Source organism: Herpailurus yagouaroundi, unplaced genomic scaffold (assembly GCF_014898765.1).
Source record: "Herpailurus yagouaroundi ecotype Mexico unplaced genomic scaffold, PumYag 28, whole genome shotgun sequence".
NCBI classification, from domain to species: domain Eukaryota; kingdom Metazoa; phylum Chordata; class Mammalia; order Carnivora; family Felidae; genus Herpailurus; species Herpailurus yagouaroundi.
The window spans coordinates 72,090,481-72,117,291 of record NW_024412376.1 but is presented as its reverse complement, the minus strand read 5'-3'; the positions used below and the strand labels follow the sequence as shown (position 1 = coordinate 72,117,291).

At 35.5% G+C, this 26,811-nt stretch overlaps 1 protein-coding gene across 19 annotated transcripts in view; it reads right to left on the bottom strand.

Annotated features, from left to right (window-relative positions):
* The window catches only part of CAMK2D (calcium/calmodulin dependent protein kinase II delta), a 315,318-nt gene extending 288,729 nt beyond the window's left edge, over positions 1-26,589 (bottom strand). For all 19 annotated transcript variants that reach the window (XM_040475237.1, XM_040475297.1, XM_040475342.1 and 16 more), the window contains exons 1-2: positions 26,405-26,589; positions 24,680-24,774 (exon numbers count right to left, since the gene is read on the bottom strand). In XM_040475237.1, the coding sequence (XP_040331171.1) occupies positions 24,680-24,774; positions 26,405-26,469 (160 nt within the window). In that variant the 5' untranslated portion in view covers positions 26,470-26,589. The remainder of the gene's footprint in view (positions 1-24,679; positions 24,775-26,404) is intronic.
* Positions 26,590-26,811: the final 222 nt, after the last annotated feature.

The following is a 26,811-nucleotide window of genomic DNA, read 5'->3' as shown; positions in this document are numbered from 1 at the left end:
GGAAAAATAACTTCAATTTTTTAATATTGAAAAGATTCTCACCTGACTTCTATAATAGAACAAAAGAACAAGAATTCTGTTTGAAATTCTCATGTTTAACAGCTTAATTTTTTTAATAAGGGTAATTTTATGTATTTTAGCTTTCAGCTAAAATCTAAGACCAAGAGTAATATAAAAGCCTTATTCTTGGTGTTGGTTACCAGAGATTCATTCATTTGTTTAAACTTTTTTTTTTTTAGCCTGTATTTTCTAAAATATGACATTACATGGGTGCAGAGAAACTTGTGGTGATTTTCACTTGATCTGCCTCAGAGTTAATAACTGAAAGGAAAGGTCACAGAACTATTTATTGAATCATCACTAACAAATTTACAGAATAATATTCTACTACATTCTAATAGAGTAGAATATTTTGTTGTTCTTTTTCATTCTTGTAGTAATCTCCTGGATTTAGCCTTTTCAAAAATATTTTTTCCAAATACATAGCAAATGTGCAAATCACTTGATAAGTATGCAAATAGTTCAAATTGTTCAATATTATCTCTTGACAATAAGAGAGTGGGAGGTTCCAGCATTAATGCCAAAGCAACTCTACCATTTCAAGAACTAGCTGACAGCCCAAAAAGACTGGTTATTAAAATGACAACACTTTCATAATCAACAAGATGCAACAATTTGAAAAGCTGATGGGAACACACATTTTACTGTGAACACATATTTCTCCAAATCAACATATGCACTCGTGTTAATACAGGGGGAAACGAGACTAAAATGTAAATACTCCACTTATCTTTTAAAATGCTTCAAAATGTACTCCTAACAGCTTTATGGAAAATGGAAGAAAAAAATAGGCAGAAAAAATAAATTAAAAAGAACCAGGATTTTAAAATTATTTTATATGGCGAACTTCTAAATTATAACATATAATCACCAAATTAATAAAGTGGATTCGGAAAATGAAGCAAGAAACCTATGAACTACACACACACACACACACACACACAAAATGACACAATATGCCTATTGGAGAAACTGCAGCACCAATAGCATATAGGAGCCTTGTCAGAATAACACATAGGGAATACTATATTTGAAATGCTGCCTTTAAAAAACTTACATAATATGCAACTATATATTTTATAGAGATAAATAAAATATATATGGTGCTTTATAATTTGCCAAGTGCTTTCATATTAAATCATTTGATTTTCCCAATAACCCTGAGAGATACACAGGACAAGCATTATTATTCCTATTCTAATAATGAGGAAATGAAGCTCAGAAAGATTAAGATAGCTGTAGTAACTTAATAACTAGCATTTTCCTAAGAAACAATAAGGTGGCTGAGAAATTTTTATACATAACATAAGCAATTAGAAAGAAAGGAAAAACAAAAAGGAGACTCGGGGCACCTAGCTGGCTTAGTCGGTAGGACATGCAGCTCTTGATCTGAGGATTGTGAGTTCAAGCCCCACATCAGCCACAGAGTTTATACTTAATCATTTTTTTTTTGAAAAAGGATACTCAAGTAGACAGATTAAAGCCAAATGCCATTAAAGAAACTTTATATAAATATACTAGCACTCTCACCACTGCAATTGGCAACAAAATGAGTTTCCATAACTTCCTACAAAAGCAAGTAGCTAATATTTTGAATATCAGAAATCATAAAAATTTAGAATATCCTTTTATCTTCTTTGTTACATCATAATACTTAAAGAGACTCCTCCAACTTTATATAACTACTGAGGAAGGACATACAGATAGAGATTATTTAGAAAGAAGTTATCTTCTCATCTACAACCCATACGCAATTAGAAGTCTACCAGATTTATCACTAGAATAAAAAGAACTCTATCTACTAACAGCCCTATAATTGTATCAGAGTGTATTTGAGGTCACTGCTGTCTTTCAATTGCACTTAAAGGCAGTAGAGCTATGATCTGATCACTTAGTCAAATAAACCCTTAAAGAGTACAAAAACAAAAATCAAGCAAAACACAGCAGAGGTTTTTCAAGACTTTCTTTCCCTCACAATTATAATTTTACTTTTAAATACTCCCATACAATCAAATCTTTTAAGTCATAGAACTTATTCTGAAGGCTTTTTAGATGCTATCGCTCAACGTTAATGTATTTTAAATATAGTTTTATTCTATCTAGTATTAGATGTTAAGTGCACAGTGAAACATATTAAACCCTAAACTCTTTACTTAGAATAATCCCAGAAACCAAAACTGTGTACACCATAGTTCAGTATCTTCTAGCATTTAAAAGATACTGATTTAGAAAAGCAACTCACCGCAAAAGTTAATCAACTCAATTTAATCAAAGTTTGTTTCAGTTTTCTTTTTTTTTTTTTTTTTTTTTTTTGCTTTAAAACAAGAGAAACAAAGGAAGAAGCAGGTAATGCTATGGCACGTACTCCCTAAATCAGTACTAAATCAGTACCTGCAAACGTTTAGTAAAAGTGTGTAGATATCTTACAAGTCTAGGGCATGGACAATAATACTCCCTATCGCTGTAGGAGTGATATGGAGTAGGTACTCAACAAACCAAAATTTCTTCAACAACACTACATGGAATTTTAGATTTCAAAATGTAAACACTATGACCTTTCATTCATATTAACATGAATATGATAAACCTAGTCAAATGAAAAATAATTACGAAAGCCAGAGCAAGGGCAAAAGAAAAAATATATACTGCAAAGCTAAGTGTTTAAAAAGGCAAAAATATCTCTTTGGCTCCTCTTGACTTATTAAATCACATTACTATACACTAAAAAAGTCAAAATGCCAATCAGAGTTTAGAACTGGAAAACTCCATCAGAATGTTAAACATGTATACTATAATTCCATTTCTCTTTTCAGGTAAATAAATATGCATCATGTTTTCGCTGTAATACCTCTCTTCATGTAGTAGAATATTCAACATAAACAATTTACAAAATGATAAAAGTATCTTGAAATAAAACAACACCACACATACCTGTGTATAACCAAAAGATTATAGGATATATAATATATATTCCTTCCTCCCTTCCCGCCTTTAGAACATTAAATTTAATGATCATAAATAGCTTTTTAGGTAGAGTTCTTAAATTCCCTACTATTCACAATTGCCAAAAGGTGGACTCAACCTAAATGTTCACCAATAGATGTGTGGATAAACAAAATGTAGTGTATCTATATAACAGAATATTATCCTGCCTTCAAAAGAAAGGAAATTCAGACAGGCTACAATACAGATGAACCCTGAGGACATTATACCAGGTGAAATAAGCCAATCACAAAAGGACAAAAAATGCAGGAGTCCACTTATATGAGGTCCTAAGAGCAGTCAAATTCAGAGGCAGAAATAAGAATGGTGGTTGCCAGGGGCAAGGGGGGGGGGGTGGGGGAGAAAATTAGGCGAGGAAGAGAAAATTGAGTTTCAGTTACAGAAGGAAAAAAATTCTAGAGATGGATGCTGGTGGTGGTTGCACAATGGTGTGAATGTACTTAATGTCACTGAACTATATACTTAAAAATGGTAGATTTTAAGACAATGTGCTTTACAGGTTCCCTCGTTATTTCTCACAACTCCAAATTAGGCTTTCAAATATCAAAACATTAAGCAAATTGCTTAAGATCATCTTGCTGATGTTAGAAATTAAAGTTTCCAACTCTGTATGAAATAAATGGTAAATCACAGCTTTTATATATCACAGACCCACAGAATGAGTGAAGAATCAACACATTTCTTTGAAAATCACTTTGTGAGAAAGAAAAACTAAGCTAGATGAAACAAATTAAATCCCTGTTTATGAAATCACTGTACTTTGCTTTCTGATAACTCTCCCTAAATTAGCCCTGAATATTATACAAGATGGTCTGTATGTGTTCCCTTCCAATCCACCCTCCACAAATAATAGTTTCATGTGGCTGTTTAAATATACCCATATAAAAACCCACTAGAGAGAAAGAATGTGTGGGAAAGTTAGCCAGTCTCCTATTTCCAGCTGACTTGCCAACCTGATCTTTTTAAATGAAAATAGGATATTGCATAATGAGCGAACACACAAAATATTTTTAATGTGTTGTCATCTTACTTGGATTCTGGCAAAGCATAAATAATACTTTTCATAATTTCTACATCTCCTTCTTAGGAATCGTGCGTGTGTGTGTGTGTGTGTGTTCAAAAAAAAAGACTACATAATGCATGATTCTATTAAGCTTCCATTCCTATACACATGATTGAATAAAAATATAATACTAAAAAGTATAATGAAATAACATTACTATTCATTATTTTATATACTAAGGTAAAATTTTCCAATATGGATTTCTCCATGACACCAAAAATTTCCTGAGAAAAGTCAACTATGGAAGACTTAAAAGGCTATTAATCCAACTAGTCTTTAAAATTACAGTAATTTCATAAAATTACATTTTATGAAAGATGTAATGTGAACAATACTTATCAATTCGCTTAAAAATATACATCAAATTATTAATATATACAATATAGAACCCATCCAAAAAATGTCCTGCCATTAATGCAAAGCAGGGTTAATGTTAACTGTAAATTAGAATACCCCTTCAAAAAAGCAACTTCCTTAGTTTTTTTCCATTCCTAAATTGTTTACAGCACTTAGAAGTATAGTACATAGGGGCACCTGGGTGGCTCAGTTGGTTAAGCGTCCAACTTCATCTCAGGTCATGATCTCGCAGTTTGTGAGTTTAAGCCCGGTGACGGGCTCTGTGCTGACAGCTCAGGGCCTGGAGCCTGCTTTGGATTCTGTATCTCCCTCTCTCTCTCTGCCCCTCCCCCACTCACACTCTGACTCTCTCAAAAATAAAAAAATTTTAAAAATCTAAATAAAATAAAAAAGAAATTAAAAAAAGAAATTAAACAAAAGTATAATATATAGAAATACTCCATAGATGGGTTAATCTTGTATTTGTCAGATCAAGAAAATATAATGCCACATAAGAAAACTGAAATTCATCATTCAAATTTCATGGGGAAAGAAAGGCAAGTTGCTGCATTCTTAGGCCTTCAATGAATCCTAAATTCACTCTTCGGTGTAAAAGATGAAAATGAAACTTCTCACTGATTATCAGCTCATCTGGGGTCTTGGTGAAAGACAACTACAGCCTACACATCTCACCCCTCACAGCCCCTGTTACCCCTGTCACTCCCCAAAACAATTCTCACCGCAAAAGCAAAAAGCCTAGCAAATTTTATTCCAGTGTCAACAGACTATGAGTATATGCCAGAGCCTGGAAAGTAATGTGTAGAAATAGGCACTTCTATAACAAAAGGGGAATAGAAGGAGTAGGTCTAGTATGAGAATTTTACCATACTTTGCATTCAATCAACAGGAAAATACCCATCTGCATCAATATTCTAAAACAAAACAAAACAAAAAAAAAACAAAAACAAAAAGCAAAAAATTCATGATACAAATAATGATCCCCATGCCAAATTCTTTCTAGTAACAGTGAACATGAGGAAGGAGATCACTCAGGAATAGACAGATTGGATTGATGGTTCTTTGACATGAAACAGATGTTCTTTTCAACTCTGGACACAGCTAATTTAAAATAATGGTTAAACAAAGACCTTCTTACTTGGTGTGATATCTGTATTTCTATACACAAAGGGAAAATGGTCATAATTCACTTTCTTACACTGAAACTTTATTTCAATTTTTTTCTCACATCAAAATATCTAAATTATAATACTTTGTTACCTATTTGTTATATGCACAGGTGTCATAATGGAAATTAATCATTCTAGTGATTAGTAATTCCTATATTACACTATAACTACAGAGTACTATCTATATCATAAACTCTTTAGGTTGCATTTCTCCAAAGTGTGCATGTGTGTGTGTGTGTGTGTGTATGAATTTGCATGTGTATAGTACTTCCCCTACTCCTAGGTACATATGCAAGAAAAATAAAAACATAAGTCTATACAAAAAATTTGGACACAAATGCTCAAAGCAACATTATTCATAGAAACTGAAAAGTAGAAACAATCCAAATGTCTATCAACTGATAAATAAACAAAATGTGCTATATCCATAAGATGGAACATCATTCAATAATGAATGTGCTGGGGCGCCTGGGTGGCTCAGTTGGTTAAGTGTCTCACTTCAGCTCAGGTCATGATCTCACAGTTTGTGAGTTCGAGCCCCGCGTCAGGCTCTGTGCTCACAGCTCAGAACTTGGAGCCTGCTTTGGATTCTGTGTCTCCCTCCCTCTCTGCCCCATTCCCACTCATGCTCTGTCTCTGTCCTAAAAATAAATAAAACATTAATAAATAATAATAATAATAATAATAATAATAATAAAGCATGCTACAACAAGATGAATGAACCTTGAAAACATTATGCTAAATGAAAGAAGCCAATCACAAATTTTGTAGCCAATCACATATTTTGTATATGATTCTACTTAATATGAAATGTCCAGAAAAAGCAAATCTATAGAGCAAGAAAATAGATTAGTGGTTGCCTAAAGTTGAGGGAGAGGAGGAAAGGCAAGAATAGGGAATAAGTGCTAAAAAGTAAGAGTTTTACTTTTGGGGGTTAATGTGTCACATTTAATGTCAAAACCTGAATTCCTGATTTCCCAGTCCAATCTAATTCTACTCCACTATTCCCCATCTCAGGTAATAGTGCCACCATTGGATAGTGGAGTCGGCCATAAGCCCAGTAGTCAGGCCTCTTCATTTTCCTTCATATCTCACAATCTTCCATTAACAAGTCCTGTATTTTCTTCTCCCAAAATATATTTTCTCACCCACCCTCACATCTCCCATAGACTGAAATAGTCTCCCACTCTTGTTCTCATTCACAAACCCTTACAATCTACTTTCCACATGACAGCGAGAGAGACTTTTTAAGCCCAAAGCTGGTCATATCACTTCCCTGCTCCACATCCTCAAAATGGCTTATGAGTGCTTTTAACATAAGTTCCAAATTCCTTAACATTGGCCAAAGTCTCTTCCCAATCTCTCTGCCTACTTACCAAGATCACTGTTTGCTTCTCTTCTCTGCTAATTACACTCCAGCTATAATTACTTTCTTTCTATCCCTGTGCAAGCTGTCACCTTGGTCCTTTGGGCTGGAATTTTCTTCCCTCATATTTTCTCATGGTTTGCTTCTTCTTACCATTAATGCCTCAGCTCAAATATTACATTCTCAGAGAGACCTGTATAAAGTAACCTCACTTTAGGTCACTAACTTATAGCTCTGTTTTATTTACTTCATACCACTTTATCCAAATGATTCTTCCAGCCTCCCCTACACTAACTTTGCTCACCCTATACCCCCCAAATCAAGAACTATACCTGCACATAACAGCTGCTTCAATAAATATTTGTTGGAATGAATTAATGATGACTGATATAATTAGGGTAAGATAAGACATGAGATCTTGGGGAACTAGAGAAAGTCCAGGGCTACAAAAACATCAGCATAAAAGACATAAAATTTCCACTTGTTACACAAAAGCTAAGAAAGTTGTAGAGATTTCTTATTTTCTAGAACTTACAAGTCTGAACTCAAGACAGTTTTATTTATGAGAAATTTGATGGTAGGAGAGAAAAGTGGGAGTAATTATGTATCAAACATCAATAGTAATAGCAAAGGGAAAAAGAATGAGGAAATGAATAAGGGAGCAGAGAAACATTTTACGTGAGAAGGAAAAAAAAAAAGGACACACATTCAGATCACATCTACCTTGATAACAGTCTTCGGGTTCATTGCTTTTCTCAGGGAGCAAAGAAAGCTTTGCTTTTTCAGTAGACCCAGAAAAAAACAAATGAAAAATGACACAGACTTTTAAGGAAATTATTAAGAACACCAACGTTTTGGGGAAAAGCTATCACACCAAAGCCCTTATCATCATAGTCAACGAAGCAGAGACATATAGATAGGAAAATAAGCAAGGCACACATGAAATAGAATATTCACAATGATAAACCTTACGAACTTTGGTAATAAAATATCTAAAATGAACTAGCTGATGTCTTTAAAGTATTTATTACATATTCTTGATCTGCAGTAATTTTTCTACATAAACAGTGCCTTCCTACTGATGAAATTATGTACAACTCTAAACCATTAAAAGCTGCCTACAGAGGCTTTTGTTTATGCAGAGAAACTGAATGAAATTGAATAGGAATAAGGGAAATTTAGATTCTGAATTGAAGATTCCCCAGGATTCTCTTTCAGATAACAAAAGAATTCAGCTACCAAACATTCCAAAATGGAATTATTCTGGCTGTCATTCTGGAAGAATAGAATTTTCTTCCCAAGCTTCTGCTTTCTAACTGCCTCTCCACCTCATCTCTCCTGCTGGATGTACCCAGAGAAAACATAACAGAATGACAAGGTCTTTTGCTATTACCTAAGTTGGGTGTTAAATTCTAGCTGCTCTATGTTTACTAGCTATACCAATTAAGGAAAATTAATGTGTTAAAAAAAAGGGGGGGGGTCTATCTCCTTAAATGCTTAAAAAGCACCAGCATCCCTGTTGACTCACCTTGTCAATCCCTAGCGGGTTCCTAGAGCCCTCTCTGGTCACTACTGGGCTAGATTCATGTCAGGTATACTTGTTAATGATCCACTGCACAATGCTTTTGGTGGACTCTTCTTTACAAACCCCAAAGACCATAACAAATCTGTTCTCTCCAAGCTCTCAATCCTACTTCCATTTCTCTTAATGTCAGATGAACTGTAGCTGTCTTCTTCTCCATCTCCAAAATACCTCAGCGTGTGCACTATCTTCTTGCTCTCCAGCTATCCCTCTAAGGAGGAAAAATGTGTTTTTTCCTAAACAAATCTTCTGCTCCCACTAACACCCAACAGTCTCCATGACTTCCCAATAAACTTTACACTCCTGCCTTGCATTATGTTTTTCTATCCCTTCCTGATTCTTGTTCCCCTTCCTCCAAATAAACTTCAGCTTTATTTATCACTGTTAATTCCCTTGACCTGGCTAATCCCTGAAATTACTCCTGAGTATGTCTGTCTCTTTTTTCCTATTTTACTAAACAAGCAAGGTTTTACATGTCATCTCCATTTATTCTTTAATCCCAAGAAATAATTTTTCTCTATCCATTCAGCAAATATTTATTAAATACCTATTATATTTCATGCTGTATGCTCGATTACAAGAATGTAGAGATGAATAACAGACTGGCCCAATGCTCATGATCTCCTCCCGAACACTACTGAAATCCTGCTTTATGAAAAAACAAGGCCTTTTTCTCAGTCCATTTCCCTCTACTTCTCAATTGCATTGAATGTTACTAGCCATACTTTTTTTTTTTTTTTTTTTGCAAAACTTCTCTACCTCAGAGTCACAGTACTGAATTATCCTGGTTTCCCTCCTCCTTTTCAGATGTATCTTTCCATTTCTCTGAAACTAGTCCTACTTCCTCCTAGCATCCATCAAAATGGATGTATTCCCCCATACCTCTCCTAGGGCCTCTGTTCTTTTCTTTCTATATTCTCTCCCTTCTGATCTTTTCCACTAGTATGGCTTTAACTGTCAACTCTTTGCAAATCACAAAAAGTAGCTAAACTGATTATTGCTGTTATATAAATAAGGAAACCAAGGCTTGGAGAAATCAGGAAGTTTGCCCAAGATCATAAGAACTAGGAAATAGCAGAGCCAGGCCTTAAAACCTAGCAATCTGATTTCAGAGCTGATGCTCTTAACCTATACTGCCCTGCTTCCTGGGGCCCTTTCTCAAGGATCATACCCAATTTTCAATGGTCTTTTAGATACAGTATTCAATGTGAAATATGTTGCTTGTACATCAAACACGTGTCAGTTCATCATCTTCATCAAACTAAGCTGATTCTGACTTCTTAATCTGTTACATGAAGGTTACAATTTTCCCCGTTATTCAAACTTCAAAGCTCAGTTATCCTTGTATCCTCACTCCTCATCTTTTATTAGGTTATGGTTTCAGAATCTCAGTACCTCACACTCTTTGCCAATCCATCCTGCTTACTCACTGCTGCCAAGTAACATCCTAGATGACCTCTTTAATGTGCCTTCACTATATTTAAGACAATGTTCTCAACTTGGCAATCAAACATTTTATGTATTTTTAAGCTTTTTCCTGATTTCCCACAGATTATCTTTCTTTTTCCTAAACAGGTATTTTTGGTTCTTCACTGAACATTACAGGACTCCTTGCACCCTGGTGTCCTTGTTCCTCTTCCTCCCTTCCATCCATCCATCTTAATTTCTACTTCCTCAATGTTATTTTTCTTATTTCCACAACTAAATGTCATTTAGGTATACTGAATCATCATACTACATTCTTCTGCTACTCATCTTTATCTTCTGTAATTATGTGTGTCTCCTATTCTCTAAATCAAGCTGTAAGTTCTGTGTGGGTACTGACCATGTTTCATTATTTCCATGTCCCTCATAGCTCGCTTTGCCCAAGAATAATACAAATGGTTCTCTTCTGTTGTCTTTTAAAGAAAATGCTAACCTTGCTTTCTTCCCTCAATAATAGTACATATAAACTCTCATATTCCTCACTATTAAATGTCAAACTTCCAAAGGTACACAGTCGCACAGATGAAAAATGAGGTAGAGTTTATTTTCTTGAGGCTAAAACAGGATATCAAATGTTTTAAAGACAGAACATTTGGGGGCCACCTGGGTGGCTCAGTCATCGGTTAAGCGCCAGACTTAGCTCAGGTCATGACCTCACAGTTCGTGAGTTTGAGCCCCCGTGTCAGGCTTTGTGCTGACAGCTCAGAGCCTGGAGCCGGCTTCAGATTCTGTGTCTCCCTCTCTCTCTAACCCTCCCCCACTTGCACTCTCTCTCTCAAAAATAAAAATAAACATTAAAAAAAAAAATTTAAGATACAGCATTGTTGTAGGAATAAGGCTACTGACCAAGAGACCTAACCAAACTCCAAATCAGGTCGGTAACTCCTTACTCCCTAAATCTCTCTGCCCCTATGCTCCTACAGCTGGGTAACACTGCCTCCTCAATTCCCTGGCTCTGGAGGGAGTGTGATGTGCACTAGGAAGCAGCTGCAACATGCGACTCTGGGATGGCAGGCCTTACAGCACTGGGCACAAGAATCCCACGTCCTAGAAGTACTAGGAGACTCATTAGGGAACATCTTAAGATCCTTGAATGAAAGATGCTAAATACAAGGATTTCTCAAAAGGCTCATTTCACACTCCCCTCCCTTGTTTTCTTTCTTTCTTTCTTTTTTTTTTTTTTTTTTGAAAGCTTGTTATTGAAGGTCTGAATAAAACATTTATACGCAGGGTGGGGAGAAATCATCCTCTCAAAGCTAAGCGCTATTTTTAAAACTGACCTTGTGAGTGCTCACAGAATATTTCTGATACTGGTGTTTCTAAATTTGGATTTATTCCATTCGGATTATTCAAAACATATACCTTAAAGTCTCCTACCTTAAAAAGTTTGCAAAAATTCAAAAAATATGAACTCCATTTTTAAAAGTCATTACTATTTAAAATTTTTTTTTTCAACGTTTATTTATTTTTGGGACAGAGAGAGACAGAGCATGAACAGGGGAGGGTCAGAGAGAGAGGGAGACACAGAATTGGAAACAGGCTCCAGGCTCCAAGTCATCAGCCCAGAGCCTGACGCGGGGCTCGAACTCACAGACCGCGAGATCGTGACCTGGCTGAAATCGGACGCTTAACCCACTGCGCCACCCAGGCGCCCCAAAAGTCATTACTATTTTAAAAGATAAACCAAGTGATCCTTTAGCCATCCCTCTTCATGCCTTAGGACCCTCTCTTTATTATGTCATTGGCAGAATATCACGCTATGACTATCAGAACTAAATGAGGGATATGGAGCTATAAGTAATTCAGTGATTGGTTCTCTGTGAATTATATGAAGTATAATTTTTTCTTTCCATCCAACTTAAGGATAACAATTTTGTTTTCCCTTTCCCTGAACATAAAGATGTATGGGAAGCAGTCAAAGCAAGGATTTTTTCCGAGAATGATTTCCAAATCACATATTAGAGAAAAGCAGGTCTCAAGTCTATTTACAGGAGGCAAACTGTTCTCTTTGACAGTTTTATCTTTTCCCTCTCATTTCTACTAGAATGAAAAAACGTTCTGAAATCAGATCTACAATTAAGAGAGCAGGAGTGGACTTTGACCCTGAAATTTCTGCTTGCAATCTGGAATTTGAATTTTTCCCAACCTGCATGCTAATGATTATACCAACCTTGAATCACAATAGATTTTCTGCTCAACAAAGCTCCTACCCCAAGTTCAAAAAAAATCATTCTACCATGAATCTTACTTATAAATGCACACACACATACACATGTGCACACAGGGTAAAACAATATTTCCCTGTTTACATTTTGATTTACACAATCCTTAATATTAATATACTGGGGAAATCTTACAATTTTTTTTACAGCTCTAAGATTCTTCTAAAATTGGAGAAAACACATTGCAATGCTGAACTTAGCTAAAGAGGTTAAATATTTGAACTGAAGTTATCTTCCAAGTAGTGAATGAGAGATTTGCCCATTATTTAATGATGAGAATAAATGACTATTTTCCAAACACCAGCCTGTGCTAAATTATAAATTATATCACAGGGGCATGTGGATGGCTCAGTTGGTTAAGCGTCTGACCTCAGCTCAGGTCATGTTCTCACAGTTTGTGGGTTCGAGCCCTGCATCAGGCTCTGTCCTGATAGTTCCGAGCCTGGAGCCTGTTTCAGATTGGATTCTGTGTCCCCCTATCGTTCAATCTGTCACTCCACCTCTCACGCTCTGTCTCTCTAGGTCTCTCAAAAATAAATAAACATGGGGCGCCTGGGTGGCGCAGTCGGTTAAGCGTCCGACTTCAGCCAGGTCATGATCTCGCGGTCCGTGAGTTCGAGCCCCGCGTCAGGCTCTGGGCTGATGGCTCGGAGCCTGTTTCCGATTCTGTGTCTCCCTCTCTCTCTGCCCCTCCCCCGTTCATGCTCTGTCTCTCTCTGTCCCAAAAATAAATAAACGTTGAAAAAAAAAATTAAAAAAAAAAATAAATAAACATTACAAAAATATAAATTATGTGACAGAATTAATCTCACTGTGCAATTGTGAGCTTCCTTAGTTTTTGCTTTTTGTTTTTTTTGTTTTGAAAAAGAAATAATGTATACAAATATTACTCCTAAAACTTCTGCGTCCCTAAATGCACATTCATTAATCATAAGATGATGCAGTTTGGGAGTCCAGCATTCACTCATTTTATTCAATAAGTATCTGTGAAAAATGCCAGGTACTATTACAGACACTGAGAATTCAGGCAGGGCATATTAGACATCTTACTTTTGGTTTTAAACAGAAACCCACAAACATTTTTTTGCAACAGTTATTAATCTAATATTGCAAATGCAGAGACTATCTAGCTTTTCTGGTTTATAAACAGAAACAGGATTCCCTAGGGCTCTTTTATAATATTGGTTCATTTAAAAAAAAAATCTCTAATTATCCTCCTCTCCTTTATCTTCCACTTAGTCATTTAATTTTTTTTTTTTGTATTGCCCCAGAGCAAAATAAAACAAAATGTGAGATTGATTAGAGGTTGATATTCCTCTTATCAGCTGTTGATCCCTAATGACACAGAGCTGTAAAATCCACAACCACCTTATTTAATACCTTCCAACAGATTGTGCTGTACTTAATGATTCACTGACAAAACAAAAACAAAAACAAAAATAAACAAAAAAAAAACTTTCCATCTCTTTCATCACTTTTTGCATCCTTTCATGAAAATTTACACATGGAAAGTCAATCACTCAGGGTTAGAAAAGTATGTATCTTCCTTCAAGTTCGCTCTTTATTGACACTTACTTGCTTCTCATTAATTTTTTTTAATTTCTTATTAATTTATTATCTTTTCTAGCCATCTTTAAATTCAAAACTGGTTATTCAAAACCCAGTTCAATATTAACTGCTCTAGGAAGTCTTCCCTTGCCTTTTACCAACCCAACAGTTATGTCCTTACACCTCAGAATGAGTAAACACTTCAATAGTGTCATTTATCTGTATGGTAATTTACTTGATTCCACATCTACTTCACCTTGAGAAGAAGGACCTTACCTTTGTATCTTTGTTTATCCACACCTAGCAGGTGATCTGGAACAACATGATTAAATTGAAATTTAGAATAATGCTCCCCAAAATTCACTTTCACTAGCACACTTAAACGTCACTGGTGGGAATATGTTAAACATGCAGAATGCAATCTGGCAATAATGCATCAAAAATTTTGATAATATTACATCTTCTAACGCGCTAATTCTCCTTCGTGAATATTTCCTAAGAATCAGAAATATGAAAAAGTTTTACAAAACAATGTTTACTATTATGTCAGCATAGCAAAAGGCAATTAAAAAAAAACTAGCAATACTACGTATACTAATATTTTACTCAGTGAAGTATAATTGTTAATAAGAAATCAAAGGATTGGTAGTAACATAGGTAAATTTTTAAATATTAAGGAAAAAAGCAGGACACAAAACTGTACAGTTTAGTCCAGTATTCTACTTAAATGTCTGCAGTGACTGGGAAAACTGAACCCTGAATATATTGTCTTCTATTTTTCTGTATTTTTCCAGATTGCATAATTAGAATCTATATTTTGATACAACTGTTAATGTCTTATGCAAACTGGTAATGAATCATTAAAATTTGTTTCAGAGATATGTCCATAGTATACAATTCTCCCTATACCTAGTGTGTATATATACATATATACGATCTTTAATATGAGAGCATATATGACTTTACTAAAAAATTCATCATGGATAAAGTTTCTACAAAATGGTCAAAACGTTCAGCTGAACTAACTTCACAAATCACATATTTTGCCACCATGATTACATACAAATGTTCTGAATGTTTTTATGAAAACAGCATATTTTCTTAAGATATGTGTGTGCATATATGTGTGTGGTGTATATATACATATACACCATAAAGTTGTAGAATTGTAAAACCCCAGTAAATAAGGAAATAAGTGCTTTAAAACATATATTTTCTTTAAGGGATTTCCAATATTGAAACAAGCACACTTTTCAGTCCTTTTACCAAGTTTCTGAATTGACAGGCATGGCAGTTCTAACAGCTGGCCTCTGTCTTTCCTAAAAAGTCAAGTAACCTCTATAAGCAAATAATATTCATGATTTGTGAATCCAAAACTATATATCACCAAAATGCTCTTTAAAATGAGCTTAGTTAAAAGATAAGTCAAAAAGCAACTCCCTCCGGAGAATGAGAATGGATACAAACTTAAAAATCCAAACATTTAAAATAATTTAATAATAAGGTACCTGGCTGGCTCGGTTAAGTGTCCGACTTCGGCTCAGGTCATAATCTCGCAGTTATGAGTTCAAGCCCCGCGTGAGGCTCTGTGCTGACAACTCAGAGCCTGAAGCCTGTTTCAGATTCTGTGTCTCCCTCCCTCTCTGCCGCTCCCCTGCTCATACTCTGTCTCTCTCTCTCTCTCTCAAAAATAAATAAAACATTAATTTAATGATAGCCTGAGTCTGACATTACTAAAGTGGTACTAATGGACCATGAAAATGTTACCCCTTCTTATTGAGCCACTTTATGTTACATGGTAAAAAAAAAAAAAAAAAAAAAAAAAAAACCAGCAAGAATTTACACAGTTGCTCAAAAATTTACATAATTATACAAAACTCTTTCTAACAAAGCATAATTTGTCATCAAGAAACTAATGAAATAATTTATGAATTAAAAATTATTTTCAATAGTGTATTCCATTTGGCATGAAGCTTTAGCTCAACTTCCACTTACTTTACCTGCCAAAGGTCTCTCCTTGTTAAACATATATCTACTTCTGGAGACAGAATCCTATTTGCTCACTCATTCATTTATCCCCTCATTCAACAAACATTTATAAGCATCTTCAACATTTATAAGTAATTTACAATTACTGTGCCAGGCACAGATTCAATGGTAAGCTTAAAAATGTCCACAAGATGTTTGAAAGCTACAACATATATAACTAAAACACAAAAGGAGAAATGTGATCAGTTGCTGAAAAAACATGAAAAAGCTATTCAGAGGAAGAGGAAAAGAACCGCTTCTGCCTAGAGAGGGAAAGTAAGGGTGGAGAGTAAGTTAGAAACGGCATCATGGAGGCAGAAGCACCTGAAATGAGTCTTAAAGGAGATAGGGTTTCAACAGCACTAGGTGTACTCATTCCATCTGGAGAGTAGAGCCAGAACTTTCTCCCTTCCTTTGAACATGCTGCTTACTTTTCCTGGGCAACCATTTCTCCCTTCTGTACCAGGCGCAACTGCCATTCAAAAACACAATTTCACTCATTAATCTCTTCAATAAATCTGTGATAACAACCTTTTCCAGCCCTTATCTACATGAAAACCTTGTGTATACTTCTATTACAACATTCAAAAACTAAACTGTATTCAGCAGGCTATCATCCACACTAATGGATCACAAAATACTTCAGGGCAGATCTCTTATCTTTCACCTCTGTATCGCTACAACTTATCAAGATGTCCAGAACAGTGGGTACTAAAAGGTCTAACGATGAACTTTATAAATGAATAAAAAACACGGCAACCATTAGCTGGAAAATCTGTTTAGGAAGCTGTTTAAAAGAGTTAAGAAAAAAAGGGCTCAAGTTAAAATGGTGAAAAAGGAAGAGATGGAAAGTGTTGAGATGGGTTAAGGAGAAGAAAGATAATCAAGCATGCTTGAAAGTCCAGGAAAAGTAAGGCACCATTCATAGAAGGGGGAAATCACTGAGTCCACCAGGGACAAGCAGAATTGGGCCTGGACTACTATCGAATACACTTCGGCAGAAATCCAAGTTATCAGAACACAGACTCCAAATATCACCTAAATATTTCTTCACCAAAATATAAATTTTAATTTGAACACTAATGCCATGATATCTGACCTCTACAGATATGTAGAGGCATATCTGACCTCTACAACTTCTCTAGAAGATAAAAGAGAAATCTAATTTTCAAGTACTATACTTACCTTTAATAAGGTAGTTTTATGTAACTTACTCCTGCTTTATTTCAATGTGTGTACATCATCATTAATGAAATGCTTCAAAAAGACGTAGGAATAAAATAATTTCCTATTACAAAAAAAATTCCATATAATTTAAGCCTTCCCTAGCCCTAAGGGATAGGGTAAAATTATGTACTAATATGAGTTTATTCCATAAATTTTAAATTTATACATGTACAACAATACATATATTGTTATACACATATAAATGTACCTTGATAAAGAGGGCACAGATTTTCCATTGGTAACTGATTGGCCAACTGAAATCAACCAGTTAATTAACAAGTCCCAGGGCATGGGGAAATAAAAAGAGATTTCTCTTTTAAAAATGTAAGAGATTGGGGCACCTGGTGGCCCAGTCAGTTAAGTGTCCGACTCGATTTCTGCTCAGGTCATGATCTCACAGTTCATGGGTTCAAGCCCTACGTAGGGCTCTGCTTGAGATCCTCTATTTCTCAAAAAAATAAACTTAAAAAAATTAAAAAGAGACAGTGATTAACTCTCAGAGCAAGGCAAGAGATGAGGATCAGCAAGGAACACACAGGTAGCTTCAAAAGTAGAGGGAATGCTCTAGTTATTGAGTGGAGGTTTATTGGATGCTTACTGTTTTATGATTTATAAAATATAATTTCATACTTAAGATGTTAGGTAATAAAAAGTTTCCAATCCCCATGTAATTTAAAGAGAAAATAACATTAGGTAAAACAATTAAGTGTACGTAAATATTACACAATATTATCTGTGTATCTTTATATGACTTGCTGCACCTAAGTTATTTTCCCAACAAACATAAAACAGCCAAGTTTTATAAATTTCATAAAATTTTATAAAATATTTATAAAACTTAATAGTTTTAGGTTTTTCTTTCACTTGCCACATGTTAGTATGCATTTGGCACATAGTGTTGTCCAAGAAGAAACAATAAAACAACAAACATCTGTCCCCCATGCTTCACAAACAAGAGGAGCCTGAGAAATAAAATGCCTTTCTGAGTAGGTTCCTCTGGGCTTTGGTTAAGGGCTAAGTTTTTCTTTTCAGCAACAAGTGAATCATGTAGAAGACGTCGTCCTAGGAACTTAGTGTGTTTTGAGATATTTGCAGTAAGTTAATGAATTAAGTTTACCAAAACATGTCATTCTTCTGTAATCATTTTCCCACTGATTCTTCACCTCACTGTTTTCTTTCCAGGAAAGAGCACAGAGGACTATCAAACTTTAGTTTGATTTTATGTTACTGCAGCAATTAAAATACTATCTTCTCTCACAAGGCGGAACTCTAAATATATTTTCCCAAACAAATACTCAATTCTATACACTGCACTGAGGACCTAAAGCTGTAGAAAACATAGTCCTTTTTATGAAAGACCCTGAAGTTTAGTGGGGAGATCGGTCAAGCACATACTGATAAGTACAGAGAGGTTAAGAGAAGTTCTTTGTAACAGCAATCAATGGGATGTGGTGGTGGAAAGAGCCAGGCTTTAGAGCCAAAGAAAATGGTTTGAAATTCTGACTCCACTACTGACTAATACTGAGGCTTTTAGTAACTTACAGCCTCAGTTTCCTCTATTTAAAAATTGAATAATAACAATAAACTAAGTAAAACAAAGTATCTTATAAGTATATATCTGTCACTTAGAAGGTCTCTTAAAATAATAGCTATTACCATTCCTATTGTCTTATTATTATTATTGATTTGGGTAGTAATAAAGTTCTAAAAAGTTAAAAGGAGACCATAGTACCAGCAAAGGGGTTCGCCTAACTAAAAAATCAATTATGATTTTGTTCTGTGACTGTGTATGATTACAAGGATAGTTCAGATATTTAAAATCAAAACCAAACAAACAAAAAGCAAAGCTGTCCTCTCCCTACTCTCTCTCTCTCTCTCTCTCTCCTCCAAACCTGACAGTTTCCCTATACTAGAGAAAGAGTTTACAGTAGATGAAAGGTCTATGAACTCACCTTAAGAAGTAATGATCTATCTCCCTTAACTGGATCAGGAATTTTGGTATCTAAAAAAGTTTCCCTTTTTAATGTTTTAATAAAAATTATTTTATTCTTAAAGTAACTTTATACTGATAGTTGCAACAAATTTACCATCTGAGTAAAATAATATTTTAATTATAATCAGATATTTAAGCTCTTTTGAATAATCTCTCCAAATGGTTTTAGACTTGTGGTACTTAAAATTTATTTAAATCCATATTATATAAAAGCCTTCCTTCATCTCTCCAGGCAGAAATAACCTTTCCTTCCTTTGAAAATCAACAGCACTTTATTCAAGCTAGACTTATACCATTTATGTCTTCTATGTCTATTTGTGTAGATAGCCTTACTTTTCCTAACACTCTGCCCACTATACTTATGCAATATTTATTAAATAAAAATATATAAAATAAGGCCACATAAGTGAATGTGCTTAGTAATCTATAAAGTAGTATAAAAGCAAATTACTACAAAGGTATTATATTTTAGAGTAAAAGTATTGCAAGCTTCCACCTAATGTACGGCAGTACAATTCACTGAACAATCCTTAACTGTCAATAATAAAAAATACTGTGCACACCATACCCTAACAAATGTGGAGGGGCAGATGTTTAAAAAAAAAAAATGTATCAATTCAACCTAAGAGACAGTAGGAGTTGGTCTGCCTTGGTATCAGCCCAAGAAAAAAAATTATTTTAATTAAATAAAATTCTAGTCAACAATGAGCTTAAATGCCCAAGAAAATCCTAGTATGTGCCTTATAGCAATTCATGATTATTAACTTTAAAAGGCCCATAAAAAATTTACTACTAAATTTTAATTTTTACACCAAATTGATTCAATATTTCAAGGGAAATGAGAAGTATTAATCTCGTTGTATAACAATAAAGATTCTCCAGGTGTTCAATTCCTATTGCATAATCTGTCAGGTAGAGGTTGACACTAGTTATTGATACCACAGTCAGATGCCTGACAACCATGTTCTTTATATTAAGTTTGCATATTATAACCATGTTGGAATACAGAAAGGATTTTTATTATTTTCTGGAAATGTAGATATGCATTTTTATCTCCTAACCAGTTTGAACATCAATAATATTCTCATTCACTAAAAGAGGAAAATAGATATCTAATATCAAAACCTATGTAAAAATGCAAATACAACTAAACAGAATGAAAGGACTACTCTGGGGCCCAATAATTAAAGAGCTGTAGAAAGTCCACATACAAAAATAAAAATACTAATTTTTTCTTAAAACATTGCTCAAACCAAGAAACTTTAAAAAAATATTAATTAGCCCAATTAGTTCCAAATTGCAAAATCAATAATGTATATAATCAGAACAATTCATCTATATCATCTCATTTCTGCTTCCAACTTAACACAAGTAACCACAAAGCTGAAAAATTGCACTAATTTCTTGACTGCCTGGATGCCAAAAAGGAAAAAAAAAAGTAGCAAAAGTTATTGACATCTCTATTATAGCATAAAAAAAAACTACTTAGGACATGCATGCAATATTCAGATTTCATAGCTGAGACCTAATTTGGTGTACATGGTTTAAGTAGTTTTTATAAAGTCCTGATTCATATTCTACTAAGATCATCAATTTGGGAATTAACAAAACTTGTAAAATCAAAGAATACCAAATAATTTAACTGTATTAGATCTGTGAAGTATTGCAGAAATATAAAACGAAATCCCTTTTTAACTTTATCAAGAGAGTAGAGCTAAAATATACTTGTAATAGCACATACTATTTCAAGCTTCTACTATAATTTGCATTTTACAAAAATAATGACTTGTGGCTCATCAGACCCTATGTAATAAAAAGTGGTTTCTAATGATCAACAATTACATTGGAAAATGAACATTAAGAAGTTATTACTATCATAAAAAATATTTTACCACAGGGAGTCTTTAAAATGTGAAATAAATCACAAATGCTATTTCTAAAGACATCTGCCATCAGAACCATCAGTCTACTGGATTCTGAACTGCAATCACAACCCTTCCTGGACTTTGCATAACCTGTCAATACCTTACAGTTATAACCAGGTCAAAATCAACAAAGTATCAAAATAGCATGGCAAATTAGGATTTGTTAAGTACAAACTTAATTGCCTGGGACCAAAATGATAGAATTTCTACTGCCCATGGTAAAAATAGGAGATAAAATTCTACAATCACTATCTACCATTTACTAAGTAAGCGTGCTTTCTATTCCTAGCTGACAAAAAAAAACTTTTTGAGACAAAAATTGCACATAAAACAGAAGATGTTTGAAACTTTCTTACACTATTTTTAAAGCAAGCCAAATTATATATCAGTGTACTTAATCTATCTAATCAGTATCATATGATGAATGCTCTGTGCATGCACGTGTTAACGCAAAAGGAAAGAAATTCTTCAACAGACTCTGAGTCTCCCAAATATGGTTTGTGTGACTAACAGCTGAGAGGAAATGCAACTGAAACTGTCTGCTGGAAATCCATTAACATCTAGGCACAGAAAAATGCCTGGGTGATAGTAGAGTTGGATGTGTAAATTTGTGCAGGAATATAGCCAAATTTTTGGCAATCCCTCATGGTCTTAAATGTATTGACAATGGTCTTTCTTTTCCAGTTGTAATGTTACATTTGAAGAACATTATTTGAGTTGGAGGACCTTCCTGGTCTTTAAAACAAACAGGCTTAAAGCTTGGATTTACAAAGGCATGGCATTTTAAATAATACAAACAAAAATTTATACAAAACTTATATGCTCCACAAAAACTGCCATGCATAGCCAAAAGAAAAAAAATCAGTACATTAAGGGAAAAACTGTAGGCTAATTTAGATATCATTCTAATTTCCCCTAAATATACTATTTTTAAATTTTTCTGTAAAAGTAATTTTCAGGATTATTACATTCTGAAAGGGAGTGTTTTTAAAGGAGAGTTCATATTTCAAAGTATATGCTCTTGATATCTTAATACACTATTTTATAAAAGATTACTTTACATCTAGTACTTGCTTGTTCTTAGGAATTAAACTAAGTATGTAACTCCTTTACAAACCATTTAATAGCCATATGTGATCCTAGTCACTCTGTACTGAGCTCCTCCTAGGTCCTCAATGCTGTGAAATGTTTTATTTAAAATAATGAGAGCACTTTCTTAAGTATTTACAACTTAATATGGGTACAGCTTAAACATGCACACATTCAAAAGTATAAATATGCTATAAGCAGCTCTAATTGTTATGGTTATAAAATAAATTGAAAAATTTGAAGTACCATAATATTTTACAGGTGAGCAGTAATAGGTAAACTTGGCTCGGCACTTTGCAATGAAGAAGTGGTTCTCATAAAATTCACTGAATCCTCAAAACAACCCATGATACACTATGAGTACCTTTCCCCCATTTTATTAGTGAAGAACCTGTGATGAAGAAAAGGTAAACAACTGAACCACATTACACACTAAATAGTAAAGCCAAGATTCAAACTGGTTACTCACAGCTAAGTCACGGCTGCCACTGGATTTATAATTTTCATTCTTTCATGTAAGTAATCACATATGATTGCTTCAGCAACCCAAGAGATAATAATAGCAGCTAATATTCACTGAATACATATTATGTAGCAGACACTGTTCTATACTATATTAATTCACTCCTCACAAACCCTATAAAAGGAAGGGTTACACTATCACCCATTTACAGATAAGAAAATGAAGGCTCACTGAAAATACGTAAATCACCCAAGATTACACATCCAATAGGTAGGCGAGTCAGAATTTAAACCCAGAGCATTTAGTTCCAAAGCCTCTTCTTTCCCACCTCACTCCTCAGTGGATTGACATGAAGCAGGTTAAGAAAGGAAATTGGAGAGGGAGAAGAAGCAGGTCTTCTAGTACTTCACTTTAACTACTTTTCCTAAACGTAACTGGAATAATTAAATCCAGACAGGGCAAGGTGGCTTTGGGTGTAGGTTGTTCTTTACATACAGCACAGTATGAACAGGTAAGGAACACTGGCAGGAAGAAGGAATCCCATCAGGCTAGAGAAGACTTCTCTTCCATAGAGTGGAGGCAGAAGAATGGAAAAATAATGGGAGCAGAAACACATGTATTTGCCATTCTGATTCAGGGAGTATAAATTATGGTAGATGAAGAGGAAGGACTCTAATTAAGGAAATCAAGGAGAAGTGAAGCACAACACTGACTTGTTTTGAGAGAAAATTTAAAGCCACTGAAAGATTTGGGATAGGTGTTGTCATGCCTCCAGAAGAACTGATACTCCTACTTTTGCCCAAAGTATCTAGCGCACAGGAAGAAAACATTGAGAGAATTTTCATTTTTTCTTTTTAAAAACTAAAATGTCATTTACAGTTTGGTAACTCCTTTTGACTGTTAGAAACCTTCCTGTGAAGAGAAGAGGGAAAGGGGAACATGATGGAGCGTAACGTGCTTCTCGTTAGTTCTCAAGCTGTGAAGCTATGGCACTGGTTACTTTAGCACATAGATCTTCCTCAGAGTGCTGTTAAAATCGGATGAAGAAAATCATAACAAAATCTCATTTTAATGAATAAACTGAAATGCCAATCTAAACCTAAAGTAGAAGTTGCAACAAATGAGGAAAAAAAAAGTATGGCAGAGACCAAAAATGACACCAGGATACTAGAGAGCAGCACTTTTTAGAAGACAAATTAAATGGGGCAAACTAACCCTAATAGAATTCTTCCCTCATTACTTAAAATAAACCAGGTCACTGAAATGGGCTTATACTGTGGCATTTTGTTCATTTTAATTTCATTTAAATTTCATTACATCGTAAATTCCCATGGAAATACCTTAGACACGTGTCCACAATTAGAATGCCTAACATTTCAGTGTAAGTACTTTTGCATAAGTTCAACAAAACAGAAAGAATGCAGTGAGCTCCGTTCAGTTTTTTTTTTTTCCTATGTCAACAGCTATTTTATGATAGGAATGATCTCTGTGGCTATAGAGCATGTGTAAAATACATCACATGAGTCTGTGAGAAGCCTTAATGCGGAAGACCCAGTAAAGATCTGGACTGCACACAGAAACCTCAAAATCAAGCTGAACTTCCTAGAATATAGCAATGATAAATTTTTCCTCCCAAAGCTATTACTGTTAAATATACCTTGATGAATTAAGTTCAAGTGTAACTACAATTCAAATATGATTCAACTGAGCTATGACCTATTTTTCCTCTCAAAAGCAAAAAAGAGAATAATGACAGTTGTGAGACTTACACTTTTCCATTCCTGGGTATTTCTGAAAGTTATTTCACAGCACAGCTAAAGGCAAAATGCACTTTGTGACACTTCTTTTCTTTAAAATACAGTTACTTATGCTAGTGCTCATAGGACAGATATAATTACTTAATAATTGTTATTAAAATTCTGTGTGTTTATTTTTAAACTATACATACCAAGGCATTCAGGAAGGAAATAATCTCAGAATGTAATAGGACACCGTAGGTCTACAGTTCAATTATAAGTATATATCTACATACAACAGAACCAACAATCAACATGACAAATACAAAATTAACATATACTGTATATGTGGTTGATAATACCCACCCCTAGCAGAAAGCTTTTTGGTGTTGATAATTTTGGCAGCATATTCTTGTCCAGTAGGGATTTTCATACATCTTCTCACCACTGAGAAAGCCCCCCTGAAAACCAATAATTAGCATGTCATCAATATAATCAGCTATGATATTCTACTAAAAAATTACAGCAATCTGAGCATTTTTGTTGCATTTAATGAACCGTCAAACATCAGTGCGCTACAGTAATATCCACAAAATGAACGATTCTTCCTGGAAACCTAAACCTTCCGTAATGTTGAAGAATAAAAGTAAATTTTATTTAACAGGGAGCACACATTATTAATCAACAAAATGAAAGGAATTGCCAATAATGAGCGCTCTTGTTTGCACATGAAATTTGAAAACATTTTACAATTCACACTCACACAGCACCAAATGCTGAGAGGGAAAAAAAAAAACAAAAAACCCTGCAAAGAGCATGGCTGAGGAAGAGCAGTAAAAATCTATTTTGTTAAAAAAAAATTTAATGTGGCTCCAACTAAGTAAATATGGCGATTGTTTTCATTAAAATATAAGTGTTGGGAACATTTGTGTGGTTTAACAAATCCTGATATGGTGATTTCTCTGTGCCCTGTTTTGAGCTGGGGGAAGGGAGAGATTTGAATTAAGCTGCTCTTCCGACATATTCTCCATGTTTTAACAACAGACAGCGTATAAATATATAAGGATATAATTTTCATTACATTTAAAATATAATTACATTCCCTTGAATTCAACTGCATAAAACAACAACATACATATAAACGCACCCCTTTCATAAGTAATAGTCGAAACTAGCGATAGAAGAACTGGGTTTGGGTTGGATGCTACATAAATCAACATTCACAGTTCAGCCCCTAAGTCCCTAAGCACAGAGGTCCTCAGGAGGTCTCAGGTCCCCTTCCTTAAATTCTCCGAGCAGTTCTGCCAGTCGGGTGTAGGAGGTCGTTTTATACAACACTAGGCTACCCTTGGGAAGCTTTCTCTCGGTCTCCAGGTCTTTGCCGTTGCCTGTATAAATAAATCCTCCCACAGAATGCGAAGATGTACACGTAAATCATTGGAAGGATGATGATGATGAGCGAATAACCTAGTGCAAAGAATAAGAGTGGACATGGGGCAAGGGGTCGAGTTCTTTTCAGTGGCCCTTTTCCTGGACAGAACAACTACTGGATGCAAAATAGACTCTACGCCAAGTTGAACTTTCGGCATCAATAAATATGGCACCGTTTGTGGCAGCGAGTTCTCATCCGTACGAGGGTCGTACGGCCGACACGCCGGCTAACAAGGAGGCATCTCTATTTACAGAAAACATGATCTGTGTTGCATTTTACATGGGTTCTTGTTTCCTCTACACACACACACACACACACACACACACACACACACGCTCGCACACTTCTCTGGATGACAGCTACAACTGCAGGGATCGTAAATCCACTAAGTCTCTAGGGCTAGAGGGTGGGGGAACGGGTGAAGGTGGGCTAAGGATTATCGGAATGTGCCACAGCCGGGGTGGAGGGTCTTTTTCCGTCTCTGTCCCCTCCTCTCGCTAAGGCAGCACCTTCCTCAGAACTGCCACACCGCGGGCCCTCCTCCCTCTCCTCTGGTCTCCCAAACTCCCTCGCCCCACGCGGGAGGCCGGTGGGTCGGGGGCAACGCGACCCGCCCTCTTCTGGAAAGGGGACGTGCAGATGCGGGCCAAGGCGCTTACTTTCCGAGCTCCTCGAAAAGCTGATACTCGTCCGTGAACCTGGTGCAGGTTGCAGTCGAAGCCATCCTCGGTCCGGGCTATGCCCCTGGCTGGGAGCGCGGCGGACAAGACTCGAACAGACGCGCGGCTTCCCCAGGACTGGCCCCACGGCGCTGTCACCCAGGGCCGCCCTCACTTTCCTCGTCCGAAAGTAGCTCACCCGGGAGGGAGTGTGCGCAGGGGCGGGGCGGGAGGGAAGATGACCAGAAAGGGTGGCGTGGGGTCTCCTCCCCACGGTCCGCAGATTCTCTTCCTCCTCCTCCGGCCCTCGCTTCCTTCTCCTATGGACGCTCCACCCGCCCCCTTTCCAGCCCCTCTCCCCAAATGCTGGGGGCAAAGTACTCAAGAAGAGGGGGTCGGGAAACGGA